Source organism: Cydia pomonella, chromosome 2 (genome assembly GCF_033807575.1).
Source record: "Cydia pomonella isolate Wapato2018A chromosome 2, ilCydPomo1, whole genome shotgun sequence".
Lineage (NCBI taxonomy): Eukaryota > Metazoa > Arthropoda > Insecta > Lepidoptera > Tortricidae > Cydia > Cydia pomonella.
The window spans coordinates 19593047-19607735 of record NC_084704.1 but is presented as its reverse complement, the minus strand read 5'-3'; the positions used below and the strand labels follow the sequence as shown (position 1 = coordinate 19607735).

The window sequence follows — 14689 nt, the reverse complement described above, 5'->3', positions numbered from 1 at the left end:
CCTACGAAACATTATATCAATCACTGAAAAAAAATCACTTACGTGAGTTTTTATGACATGACAAGACAATTTACCGGGCCATGGGAAATATAGCTCCCACACAGTTAAACTCTAATAAGGCCATGGGATAATGTCAACCCACATCCTAATTCTGGTCATACACAATAATGCATGAATATTTAGCAATGTTTCCGATTACATTAGCTTTCAACACTCAAAATCTACAAAATATCAAAAAATTGTTCGACCTATGTACTTCTGTTTCATAGAAATTATGAAAAGTGTTCGAATTTCTCCGTAGTTTACTGAAATTAGCGTTCAAGTGAATTTAAACGGCTGCCAAAGATATATTACGCAATTTAGAAGCGTGTTGTGAATGAAGATCATAAAATAATATTTTCAGGGATTGACAAAATATTTTGTAGGTGGTTTGGAGTTAAAACCTGACTACGGTAACCGATATAAGATGTGGGTGAAATATATCCCTTGGCCTGGTAAAGGGTTAAGGGCGGTCGCACTCGGCATTGACATCTGGCGTCTAGATGGCGGGTGGACCTCAGCGAATTTCAAAGAAATATTTATAAACATCCAATGACGTTCGGCTCGGACACCAGATCTTCAATCTCCTGATTCCTGTGGAGTCTCCAGGTTCCATCCTCTCCACGTGTGAGTCCTAGGATTTTTCGCGCTGCCAGACTCGGGCACGTAGTCCAGATGGGTGAGGATCGTGCAGCCTGGAGGGCGTACTCTGAAGTTCCAAATGGCCGAAGACCGTCTAGACGTCCTAGGTAGGTCCCGCTGGAGAGACGAAATGCAAAAAGACCTTAGCGAACTCGGCGCCGTCGACTAGATGGAAACGGTTTGGGACAGAGAAGCGTGGCGGTCTTTGGTGTCGGAGGCCAAGATCCACTTCGGGTCGCTGCGCCATAGCAGTAAGTAAGTATTTATAAACATACTGTACCTTCTGTGTACCTAACCCAAAACGAGATATTTAAGAAAAAGTCCACCCGCCATTCTGACGTCAGGATTGCGGTTGGACCTATGAAATCTTGCATTATACCGCACTAAAAGTATGCAGTTATATGGTACAATCGCCACCAGATATATCGGAGTGGCCGAGGTGCTCAAAGATCTCTAAACACGCACTCTAACCTCTTGACAGTAGAGGCATGTTCAGATATTCGTGGGTACCTTGGCCGCTCCGATATATATGATGGTGACTGTACCTTCAGTGTACCTCTGTAAATAGAAATAGAAACCGGTGTACCTCTCCCCAAAACAAGGTAGGCTAAGCTCATGCACAATATAGCTGCATACTTTTAGTGCGGTATAATGCAAGATTTCATAGGTCCACCCGCCATCCTGCCGTCAGGTTGGCGGGTGGACCGTTTTGTAAAATATCTCGTTTTGGGGAAAGGTACACTGGTTTCTATTAAAGGTACACTGAGGTACACAGAAGGTACAGTCAACGTCAAATACTTTGTAGCAACCAAAGTAACCAAATAGTTCGGTACACCATATATTTAGTATGGTGTACCGAACTATTTGGCCACTTTGACTGCTACAAAGTATTTGACGCTGACTGTACAATATGTTTATAAATATTTCTTTGAAATTCACTGAGGTCCACCGCCATCCTGACGCTTACCATATATCTAAGGACCGACCTTAGGGGCAATAAGGATAGTGCTAGTTCAGTTGTGTCATTCACAAATTCGAGCCAATCGTGCTGTCTAACGCAGCTAGATGCGATCAATCGCGTGCGTAATGCGAACTCATCAACCAATCACGTTGTGGTACTTGTGACGTTAGACTGCACGTTTGGCTCAAACTCGTGTGCGTAACACCGCTGTACTGGCCCCATTCTTATTTCCCGTAAGGCCCGTCCTCAGATATATTATGTCAATGACACAGTCGCGATTTTAAAAAATCACATCGCTTCTGCTACCAAATTGTTGAGCATAACGTTTTCCTATCCATAGGTTCCATCTGTCCAGTAGGATCCACCATCTCGATCCACCAGATTGAAGAGATTGTTACTTAACTGATGGATCGAGATAATGAAACCTACCGAATAGAGCGGGTCGATTGGATATAACAAACTACGCTTATATGAAACGCTACTCCGGTGTGTGAGTGAGACAGTCAGGCCAATTTGAACTTGCATTTGACAGAAAACTGATTGTCTCCATCAAACGCTACCAGTTCCATTGCCGGCCTCTTCGCTGCCTTCTATAGTGGTTCAATCTTACCTTGCTTATGAATAAAAAAAACCGGCCAAGAGCATGTCGGGCCACGCTCAGTGTAGGGTTCCGTAGTTACTCTTCCGTCACAATAAGCTAAACTGGAGCTTAAAGTATAGTAAATTGTTAACCAAGGGATGAAACGGTACCTTTCACCTGAGTTAAACAAATAGGCAAATTTGCGTAATCAGTACCTAATTAAAATGTCTTTTTACTATGAAGGGAAAACTTTTTGCGATAACTCAAAAACAGCTAAACTGATCATGTCCGCTATAGTTTTCATTTAATGTCTTTCTTAAGCTCTACTTCCACGATTTTTTTCATATTTTTTGGACCTATGGTTCAAAAGTTAGAGGGGGGGGGACACATTTTTTTTCCTTTCGGAGCGATTATCTCCGAATATATTCACTTTATCAAAAAATGTTTCTTGAAAACCCCTATTAGTTTTGAAAGACCTTTCCAACGATACCCCACACTCTAGGGTTGAAGCGAAAAAAAAAATTCACCCCCACTTTACGTGTAGGGGAGGTACCCTAAAAAAAATTAAATTTTTCGATTTTATTGTACGACTTTGTCGGCTTTATTGATTTATATATCCATGCCAAATTTCAGCTTTCTAGCACTAACTACCACGGAGCAAAGCCTCGGACAGACAGACAGACAGACAGACAGACAGACAGACAGACAGACAGACAGACGGACATGGCGAAACTATAAGGGTTCCGTTTTATGCCATTTGGCTACGGAACCCTAAAAAGGGGCGTGCACACCGATATTAGAGTAATATTGGAATCATATCAGTTAGTTGCGGGCGTCTCGCTCGCACAAATACATGCGTATAAGTGCGAAATGAACGCACGAATGACAGCTAACTGGTATCATTCCAATATTATTCTAAAATTGGTTTAATGCCAGTTGCACTTTCGAATTGGCCTACATAGCGATTTCCTTAGCCTGTACACCGGATCGGCGTGTGGGCCGGCATCTAGCTAATGTAAAGCCCCCTCATTAGGTGCTTTTAGCCTTTTGAACGGCAAGAACACCTAAAGATGTGGTGAGAGAAAGCCGCGCGTCCCTCATGCACTGCACTAGCTTTACAGCTTGAATTGCGACCAATGTATGCCGCTCACCGCCCCGCCGGTCGCGTGGGTCCAATCCGCGGCCCTAGAAGACGTACTTTACATATAAACAAGAGCACGCGAGCATTTTGCGAGTTGTGTATGTGTACTTGTGTTATCTAGGCGCACAAACGGTTACAATAACAAGAAGTGTACACCGCGTGTGCAGTCCAACACGGGAGCACGGGTGCGATTCGAAAATAACGCGCTAGCGACGCATTACGACATTGATACTTTACCCTTTGAACGCCATAACAAAAACGTTACTCACATGCCAAGGTCACGGGCGCAAGTGAGCTTGAAAGTGCATGAGTATTACATTAGGGACTTTGACAGCGATTATAACAGCTATAATCATTAATGTGTTCATGGTCCTTAAATCATGTCTAGTGACGGCGCCTTTAGGTGTTCTTGACGTTCAAAAGGTTAAGGGCGTTTGCTAGCTGGCGCTAGCGCACGGAGCGGGCAAACACGCACAGGTGACTTTGTAAGTAAAATCAGTCGCACGCGTCCGCGCCAGTTTGCGTTGCTCATACTGTAAGGGTCTCCCCAAACTAGTCGACGCCGTTTCGGCAAATCGCGTACGGAAAAAGCTTTATGTCAACACAATAAGAGCGAATAAGTCGTAAATCGGCTCGGCCCACGCGAAACGACGTCTTTCGACGGGAAAACGGCGTTTTGCCGTAAAGCTGTTCGCATTCGTACGACGCTGTTTGCAGCCTACCGCACACGTTCGCATTCATAAATCTCCTTATACCGCCGTACGGTGCCGGAAAGAGTTGAACGGCTCCGATCACGGCCGAGTACCTACGATAAGGACCGGTCAGAGCTGGCGGAAGCCGTTCAGCGTCTTCGACGGCCGAACATAGCTGACGACGGCCGAACAGAGCCGATGACGGCCGAAGTAGCTACTGATGCGTTTGTATTTGTTCATTTGAATTATTACCCACATTAAAATCTGCAATAGATCTGACAACACGGAAGTAATAATGACGGAGGAACATTTAATAATATTAGTCGGTAAATATAAGTGTTTATATGACGTGTCTGACTCTTAGTAGGTATAGTGATCAAGTGTGCAAGTAAAATATCCATCATCACAGGTTATTATATAATATGTAACAATTACCAAGGAAAATAATCTTACAGGTCTGTTCAATTTCAAACTCAGGTTGTTACTAACAACCAGTCTCCAAAAATGAGATTTACGATTGCCGATCACCCGCTGTCCGACATCTGTTCGTCGGACTCAACGGCTGTACGTGTGCTGTCTGACGTCTCGACGGCAGGACGGAGCACGGGAGAGCCGACCGACGCTTTACAACTGTTGCGATAGCAAGTCGCAGGCGATCAGGCGTCTCTACGGCCGCAAGGAGGATGAGACTGCTAAACGCAGGTGTCCAACCGCGGAGACGGCCGATCGGCTAAATGCGAATAGTGTGGTGTAAAACACTCGGCGAAAGCCGACTCCGCGTCGACTGGTTTGGGGAGACCCTAAGCCGCACGCCCGCTCCATGCACACGCGCGACGTTGCGGACGCCCTATGCCCTAAACCTTACTTGAAAGTGTGAAGGTTACTCTGACAGCGGCTATATCAGCTATAATGTATTTATGACGCTTTGAGCATAGCTAGTTACGACGCCTTAAGGTATTCTTGGCGTTCAAAAGGTTAAGGGCGTTTGCTAGCTGGCGCGAGTGCACGGAGCGGGTGCACGCGCGCGGGTGCCTTTGTAGGTAAAATTCGTCGCATGCGTCCGCGCCAGTTAGCGTCGCCAGTTACTGTTTTTCGTTAACCCGCTCCAGCTAGCAAACTAATCGCAAATGGTCTGAGATTGGCCATGCATTCCCTTATCTGGATCTGGATGCACCTATTCACCAATGCTTGCTTTAAAGTAACTTGTCGACTCGTCCTGATAATATTTGTGCGACCGTGAAGAAAATCTATGCCGTCACTTATTTTTCAATTTATATGAAATAAAGATGTTAAATGTATTCAAAAGTTTTTATTTAATAAGGTATGTATAAGTGCTCTGTGCATCCGCACCAGCTAGCGGTGCCCTTAGCAAACCAATCGCAAATGGTCCGAGATTGGCGCAATAACCATGCATTCTCTTATCTGGATCTGGATGCACCTATTCACCAATGCTTGCTTTAAATTAACTTGTCGACTCATCCTGCTAATATTTGTGCGACCGTGAAGAAAATGTATGCCGTCAGTTATTTTTCAATTTATATGAAATAAAGGTGTTAAATGTATTCAAAAGTTTTTATTTCATATGTATATATAATGGAACAAAATACAGCTACTATCTTAGCTTGGCAAGCAGTTAGAGTCGCTGATGCTTGTAATGTATTCACTGCGTTAATTTTAGGTTTAAGATTCTTTATTCTGACTAAGAATTTGACAATTCACTTACATGAGAACTTATGGCCTGCTTCATATGGCAAACGAAAGGAACGTTGCTTTGAACCGCGACGCAATCTCAAATGTTTCACTTTTACACAATTTTCCTGCAGAGAAACAAAACAAGTATGTACATAGTACCTTTTTACGATTTATTTTATCGTAACATATAAACTTAGATTTATTTTCTTGCTGCTAATTATGGTACTCCAACTACTCCATAAATACATTTACTTACCTACTTATTGCTTAGGAATCTTATTTCATGTTTAATAATAAGTTTATATAACGTTTCTAGCGGGACATAACGCGAACTTTAAAAATGTAATGCTTTTTCTACCTTTATCACTCGAATATGTAAGAGCAAGAGAGATAAATAGACGAAACTTACTAGTTCAAGGTAACCACTCGTTTTATTGTCAAAGTTCCGAATTAAACAAACTTATTCTTCGGTGACATTTTTTAGCGTTTATAAGCGACTATACGGATCCAGCATTTGCCGCTCATTCGGTTCTCCTATTGCACGCAAGATGTCAGTACTAGAGAGGATTTGAAAAATCATAATTAAGTAGTTTAGTGCCATTTATTGAGCGGTAATAATTTAAAAATATATATAAATTACTTTTTCATTATATTTCAGGCATGCAAAGTGATGTAAATGGTTACAAAAGTAACTCTATATGAATGACATTTTTTAGTTCCAGTTTACGCCGCAGCGCATGATCAAAATTATTAATATCATCTTCCCTGGACACTTTCGGTCTTTGGTGTCATATAAGTAATTAATGCTTAATTGAAGACCTTCCAAATAGGATATGACTCAATTGTATATACCAATAGTAAAAATTACCCAAACTGCTACCAAGGCTCCATCTAGTGCCAGGTAGAACAAACAAAGCGGCATTTACCACAATTAATTAACGAAAAAACTCGTTTTATTACCGCCCCTGCAAGCATTTGAGTGCAAGTATATATATATTAAAATACCTTATAAAAATGTCTTTTAAATGAGATATATGGCTTGAGTATACAAGCAAGTTTCAGTGTTTAATAGCAGTATTTTTAATTCAAGCATATGTTATATCAACTAATTCCAGCCCTGTACGTACTTAAACGTAAGTAGTGGTAAACAGAAATCTAGAATTTCTCATATTCTTTCATACAAAACACCTAACAACCGGCTACATAACAAGTACTTTGTAAAACAACAGTTTATATTCGCCACTTTTTTTTTTAAATTGCTCAGTCCCTGCACGTTATCCAAAGTTGGTGTCATACAATAAAATAATGCTAAGAGTAAACCCTTTCAAACGAGATATGTCTCAACAGTATACATCCATGGGACAAATTGCCCATTCTCCTTTAAAAAATTAAATCCAAATGAAGGATATAAAAAATTATCATTCAAAACCATCATTTAAAAGTCAATTCTAGCAGTTATACATAAGAAAACAACTCAAAATTTGCATCTGATTACTTTGCGCCACATGTGGATAAAATGCAACGAATTACGAGATATAATTAAATATACCTGTGTGGAAATAATAACAAATGAGTCATTGTGTTATTCTTGACAATTCCCAGTCATTTTCATATATGTATATCTAAACATTCCATTGATGTTCGCAATCTGGTTATGTACGATAGGCAAAAGCAAATTTCGTTTCCAAATATTGCCAAAAACTATTCCATCTTGGTTGGATTTGCGGCTGCAGCACGGTCACATTTTTATCACTTTCGCACTTATATACTTGTTAGAACGTAACAGGCATAGTGCCAAGTGATAAAAATGCGACCGTGCTACAGCCACTGTACAGCACTTTCGGAAAAAACATGAAAAACGATAACCAACTCAATGCGATCGATCGACTGATCGATGCGTGAAGTTAAATCCAAAAATATCAGCGAGAGTTGTTAGGGCAATGATGTTACTTAAGGTCAGGTCACGAACTATACGTTGCAGGCTCAGAGAAAATCGTTTGAAAAACTGTTTAGCATCTAAGCGACCATTTATTAGTAGTACTCAGAATAAAAAGCGTCTTGCACTTGCGAAGAAACATATATATATATTTAGACCTCGAAGTACTGGAGGTCAGTAGGTATTATTGTGGACTGATGAAAGTAAATTTCAGCAGTTTAGACAAAAAAGCCGGTTTAGTAGGGTGTGACGTAAGGCTTACGACGCGTTGCAACTAAATGATCTGGTATTTGTATTTTCTAGTATGAAGTTCTGACTGGATTATTTTGAAAAAAATATATATGGTACACCTTTATATAAGCAATTACCTAATGAAGAACTGTAGGTGTCGCTCTTCTAGAAAGCAAGAAAAAAAACTCTGAAGTTTTATTTCTTACATTTATGCAAGATTTTTTTTGCCAGTAATCAATATTGTTTTAGGAATACGTGAGTCATTATATGTTTATCACTGTTCCAAAAATTGACGTGAGTCGCATTAGCCTATGAGGCAAAATTCGGATTTTTTTTAGAAATTTTCAAAAAATCATATCTTCGACAATAACAATAACAGGAAGCTGAAACTTACAGAAAACAATATTTGTCATAAGAGCTCTTATTGAAAAAAATACAGAAACCATTTCGTGAAAGGGCCGATTCTATATGAAAACACGGCTACGCTCTTTGTTGTATATCACCCACAGCTATGCTAGTGTTTGATTTTTCAGAATTTTTAATTATAATAGGGGTTAGAAGCGTTAAATATAAAAGTGTATGAAATCTGTTTTTCACTCCTAATTTTTAGGGTTCCGTAGCCAAATGGCAAAAAACGGAACCCTTATAGATTCGTCATGTCCGTCTGTCTGTCCGATTATGTCACAACCACTTTTTATAATAATACAAAAATCGGAAAAAGTCAAACGTAGGGGCACATAACTATGGGTAATATACCTACATCAAATTATGTAAACATATTTTCCAAAATGTCAATATCCAGGGAGGAAAATGGGACTACGTTTGTATGGAAAATCGGCCGTCCTCTTTCCTCTTAAGCAGGTGGGGGCAATTTTATGGTGAGCGGCTCATTTGCTTGGTCTAGAGTTGGCAGCGTAGCTCGAATTAATGGAATAATGACTGTAGAAGGTTATATTAACATTTTGCAAGAAAATTTTGAGATTACTCTGCTTAAATTTGGCTTAGCCGGTATATAATTATTCAGTCAGATAAGGAAGCATGCGGAAGCACATAGCTAAAAAATCTGCTGCGTTCTGCATTCTTCAAGTCAAATAGGATCAAACAGCTTGAATGACCTCGACAATCGCCCAATATCAACCCGATTAAGAATGGTTGGAAGCGGGATTGTATGGCAAAATTAACGAAACAAATGTTGCTAACAAGGATCAGAGCTCTGGACAATATCAAGTTATCGACCCGGAATACCTAAATCATCATCAAAAGCGTGCCTCGTAGATTATTAGCAGTGTTGATCGCAAAAGGAGGCCACACAAAATATTAGACTATGTTTAATTTGCGTTTGTAATTACTTTATGATTTAATTTATCCAGAGCAAAATGAAGTGCTATCGATAATTACATTTATAAATAAATAATTTTGATGAATTTAAAAGTGGCAGAATTACATTTAATTAAATTTATTCTAAGCTTAATAGCATCGTTCGCACACGTTTCTGCTTGTTAAAAATTAATTTAATTTTGATGGATCTTGAAATTGTATTATATATGTATAATAAGCCATTAAATGTGCTACAAGTTTTCCTAAGGTATAATGTGTGTAGTGGAACTCGTAAAGTAGTGCAAATATTAGAAACTTTCATTTTCGTCCAAGTGTATTATTAATATTATTATTTTTGTCCAGCACTGTACAAATGAATACTTTTATTAAGCATTGCATATAAATATTTAAATGTAGGTACGTTAAATTTTACCTCTATTAACAGGTCAGAGCAAAATGTATCAATAATTGGGCGAGATATTGTTAATGGTAATGAGTATGGCTTTTTTGCAGGTCCAGAAGGCGGTAACCTGTTCATATATCACCTGCCGCAAGAATTCACCGATACAGATCTCGCATCGACCTTTTTACCCTTCGGGCACGTAATTTCGGCTAAAGTGTTCATAGACAAACAGACCAACCTCTCCAAGTGCTTCGGTTTCGTGTCCTATGACAACGCCGCCTCCGCACAGGCCGCGATACAAGCCATGAATGGCTTCCAAATAGGTACAAAAAGACTCAAAGTTCAATTGAAACGTTCCAAGGAACTCTCGAGACCGTACTAAGCATAGACAACTTGTTCCTAGTGATCGTTTTTTCAAAAAAAAACTAAAAACTATGCAAAGGTTGTAAGTATTTGAACATTTGTTGTGATGTAAACCGGTGCACTTTGAACTGACAGATATAGATAAGGTTCGTACGAAAACGCGAGTCCATGTGCACAGTTGTTAACTAATAAGTATAAGGTTAAGATTTGTGTCAAAGGATTTATCGTTTCCAAAGTATTCCCCAAATTGTTTATTACTTATTCATATTTTTAACTTATAAGTTTTAGTCACTTTAAGCGTAAGTTTAACGCGTTTTGCAAGCGATACTTTGTGCACCAAAGAAATGGTAGGTACCTACCGAGCTAACAGTGTCGATTCATACGCTCATGGAATAATTCAAATTACGTACGTGTTAAAAATACCTATATATTTTGCCATCCAAAGCTTATTACCGGTGAACAAACGCCGGAACTACCAAATGAGTATTGCTATTTTCATTGTTTTATTGGACATATTATAGAACAACTTTATATTTAGATACTTAAGTAGATATTTCTTCGTTATATTTATTTTCTGTGTTACCGATATAATTTGTTGTGTTAAAGTAATCCACGTGGCCATTGCAGTTACGCAGTTTTTGTTCAAATAATGTTAGAGTAACGAATCGATCTCAAAGTGATCAGTGTATTTATTTTACCTGACTTGTTGTCAATAGTGTACTTAAACTTGTAATTTTGTTTGTAAGACTGCCTACCGTGAACGTTTCTATCGCTCTATTGACCCGAAATATGTGAATTATTCATATTACGTAGTAGATATCTCAAATGTTTTATTCAAATCACGCAATGTCTATACATTGTATTTTTCTTCATGATGTTCTTAATTTCCGTCGAATGTGGGTACCTAAACACAAATTATAATATTGAAAGCATTGACTTAGGGCACGAGTGAAATGGCTCTTACAAGAAAAAAAGATAAATTCACTCGAACATATTCGGGAGCGTGTGGATATTTGAGATATCTAGTAGGTGCAAATCGTAAATATTTCCTTCTTGTCGTAATTGTTTGTGTGTAACTTATGCATAATTATATATCTGTAAAGTAGAATATTCAATGAACCGTTTACTGATCGACCGTCTAGGCTATATTCGGCGTACTACTGACAACCCATTACGGGGATCATTTCGTTTTACCATGATCCCATTCATGAGTCTTTTCTTTAACACATCGAACATTGGACCTTTAGTCAAAATTTTATTAGGTTTAAGTATTTAATATTTAGAATATTTTCGTACGTAAGTTTGGTATTTGAACATCGCCCATTATGAGTACCAAAGCATTCTGAAGAACATAGCTCGGCGACATTTTTATGTTCATTGCTCATAACATGGGTTCCGGTACTTAAAACTGTTTGCCAATACATTTCACTTCTTATATCACTGGCACAGTTTGGTCTTTATATTCTACGTTATTATAATAATATAATTAAACTTTGCTTCTTACTCTTTTTGTAATTTTAGATGCTTTTCCTTTAATTATAATTACTCCAAGATGTAAGTTAAAGCATGCAAGAGGAAGTAATTCATGAGAGTATTTTAACTTGTCAGATTCATAATCAGGCGTTGACTAGACCCAGGTAACGATCGTATATTATTTACGTGTGTAAATGATGTTTCACTAATTCGAGTTGTACCGACGTGTTATGTTCCAACTACCCACGAACGACCAATTTAAAATGTAAAGTACCTAACCTGTCACTTTAAGTTATAGGCATATAGTTAATATTCTACGTGTTTACTTTTTTGTTTAAAGAACTGATGTAGATCATCTTGAAATAGCTTAATTAAATTTAGTTGAGTATTATATATTAAAGAGAGGATTATAAGATGGTTTATAAGTTATTTACTCTAATTTAGTCATGTTTTGATGTCTGAAAAAAGACAATATCTAGACTGAATAAGTTCCGTTGTAGGTGTTACAGTTAGTGATTCAGTCATTGTCTAGTTATTCTCTTTTATTTAGGGTTCCGTAGAACCTACATGATTAGCTTTTTGTTGTTCTTTTTTCTTGTTGTAATATAAATTATTATTAGAAGGGGAATGTATTTCTTTAAATTTTATTTTAACGTTTTGGTAGGTTAATTAAAAAATGGGACACGACCACGAGATCAGTCTGTTAACTTATAGGTATTATTTAAAAAAATACTTGTCTAAAATGCTAGTGTGGAGGGTTTTTTACCTACTTAATATTCCTTAAGTATGTATAAGGGAGACCTCATTGTTGTTGTGCATAAAAAATGCCTTTTGGACTTTAAATGTGAAATAAAGATTTCAGTTTTCGTACATTAGTGCTGTTACATCTGAGCTCCCGCCAAAACACTAACAGCCAAAATTTGTAGTCATTATAACATTTTACAAATCCGTATTTGACATTTAAAAAAATATTGTGTTCGTCCGACATTGGAAATGGAAAGGCATGTGTGGAAATTTGAGAGAGGTCGCTGCACGAAGCGAAATTATAGATGTCATTACAATTTTCATCCAAGATAATATTCTTATTCGTTTTAGATAAACAGATCAGGCATGCCTATTTTTATTTTTATTCGTTGTATGAAAATTGCGTTGATAACCAGAGACCGGAATTATTGTGGCCTTTTTGTCTATAATTGAAGTAATTTAAGCAGATAATATGGAAAAAAGATGACTACTGCTTATTTATTTTACATAGAAACTACTTAATGGAATATTTGTTAGCACAGACTTTAAACGTCATTTTGAAAAAAAAAACACAACTGAACTAAAGGAATTAAATGTCTATTCAGTTTTGTTTTTATTGCACATCTCTATTTCGCATTTTCAACTACTCAAATGTTAATACCAAGAGATCGGTCTTATTTACCTCTCCTTTAAATCTTTTTTAATATGCTGTATTTCTACATTGTATCGATATAAATATGTCGAAAGTCGATAAATGATAAGTCCCTAATGACAATTCAAACTGCCACGAGAATTCCGACATCTGTTGATAACTAATAATATTATTAAATAAAAAAGGGATAAGATAGCATTTTATATTTGTTGCCGTGATAAATTATATTTCGCTTCTTTGATTAAAGAACATGCCAATAAAAGAGGCAATGGCCAAATATGTTTAATATGTTTAGAATTTCATTCATCTATCATTTGTTTAGAATTTCATAATACAAGCACTCAAAGCATGAGATGATTTTAGTGAGATTTATTAAACATGTCACACCATCGTCCCCACTGTTAACTAACAATTCATAAACCTTGTTGCAGAGACAAGAGGTTTACTATTGTCAGTTTAAGAATTAGTCTAATAATTTAACTTTATGAAAAACTGATGCAGTGTAAGTAGTTGCCAACCACACAGGTAGCTCAACCTGTAGGGCTAAGATGGTCGGCTCTTTACCATTTGTCACCATGCCTGTCACGTTCTACTCGTAAGTATTCTAACAAGCGTGTTTGTGTGAAAGTGACTGGCATAGTGACAAGCGATAAAATGGAACCATGCTGCCACTGCTGATGATACTGGGAGCGACATTTAATTTTCCTTATCCTGAATTATTGATAGAGCTCACTAATTATAAGAACTGTCCAAATCTAGAACGACTACGCAAAACGAAGTAACTGCTAACTTCGGGTATTGTGTTACTTGTCAGCTTTATTGAATACTGTAATTTATAAAGTACTTCAATTTAGTTAATCTTACTGAGTGTATGAACATTTTTAAATCAACTCACGAATAGGACAGAATAATTAATTCCATATTACATTTACCATGTCAGAATATCCTAAAATACGGACGTAAATTTATTTTTACACAATTTCGAGGCACCTTATTTAGTATACAATGGTAAAAATTTAATATAAAAGAACTGTTTTATACAACACCTGTTTTGTTGATATGAATGTAAATAAATGTCAAGTTTAAAAAACAAAATGTTTCATTATTGATCTTGTCCTTATAAGTGTTTTATATAAGGGCCAATTACATCCACACTCGCTATCAGACCCGATGTCAGGCCCGACGTTGGGCTCGAGCAAGGGTATTTTTCCATTTCACCAAATATCAGCACATTAACAATATTTGAAATGTAAAAAAAATGGTTGATATGCAAAAATATCAAACATTTGTCATTTTTGGCAATTAAAGACAAAGTTAAGTCAACAAATTCTCCAAAGCCGGTTAATGTATGGCTGTAGCAATGAGGTCAATAAGCGACCGTATTATTATATCCCAGTGATATAGCCATTTTTTTTACGATTAATACAATACACTACAACAATATGCGACCCAGGTAAAATGCGACTAAAAATATTTGCGGCTAACTAAATAGGCAATTGATAATACATGCTACATGAAAATTTGCTACTGTTGTAAACATCTATTGAAAATATATGCGGTAACTAAATAGGCTATTGGTAATACATGCTACATCAAAATTTGCTACTGTTGTAAAAGTCTGTTAAAAATATATGCGCGTAACAAAATATACCACCGATATTACACGCTACAACAAAAAACGCTATCACGGCGAAACGCGAATAGGTGAAGAGCTACAAGGATTTTTTGATTTCGAGGTATACTACTAACAAACGCCAAAAAGTGTCCGACAAAAAACCATAAATAGGTGGCGCTACAATACCTAGAATACTTGAGAAAAAATC

At 37.5% G+C, this 14689-nt stretch overlaps 1 protein-coding gene across 15 annotated transcripts in view; it reads left to right on the top strand.

Annotated features, from left to right (window-relative positions):
- The window catches only part of LOC133534604 (CUGBP Elav-like family member 1), a 506026-nt gene extending 492065 nt beyond the window's left edge, over positions 1 to 13961 (top strand). For all 15 annotated transcript variants that reach the window (XM_061873792.1, XM_061873798.1, XM_061873796.1 and 12 more), the window contains one exon: positions 9745 to 13961. In XM_061873792.1, the coding sequence (XP_061729776.1) occupies positions 9745 to 10016 (272 nt within the window). In that variant the 3' untranslated portion in view covers positions 10017 to 13961. The remainder of the gene's footprint in view (positions 1 to 9744) is intronic.
- The last annotated feature ends 728 nt before the right edge of the window (positions 13962 to 14689 follow it).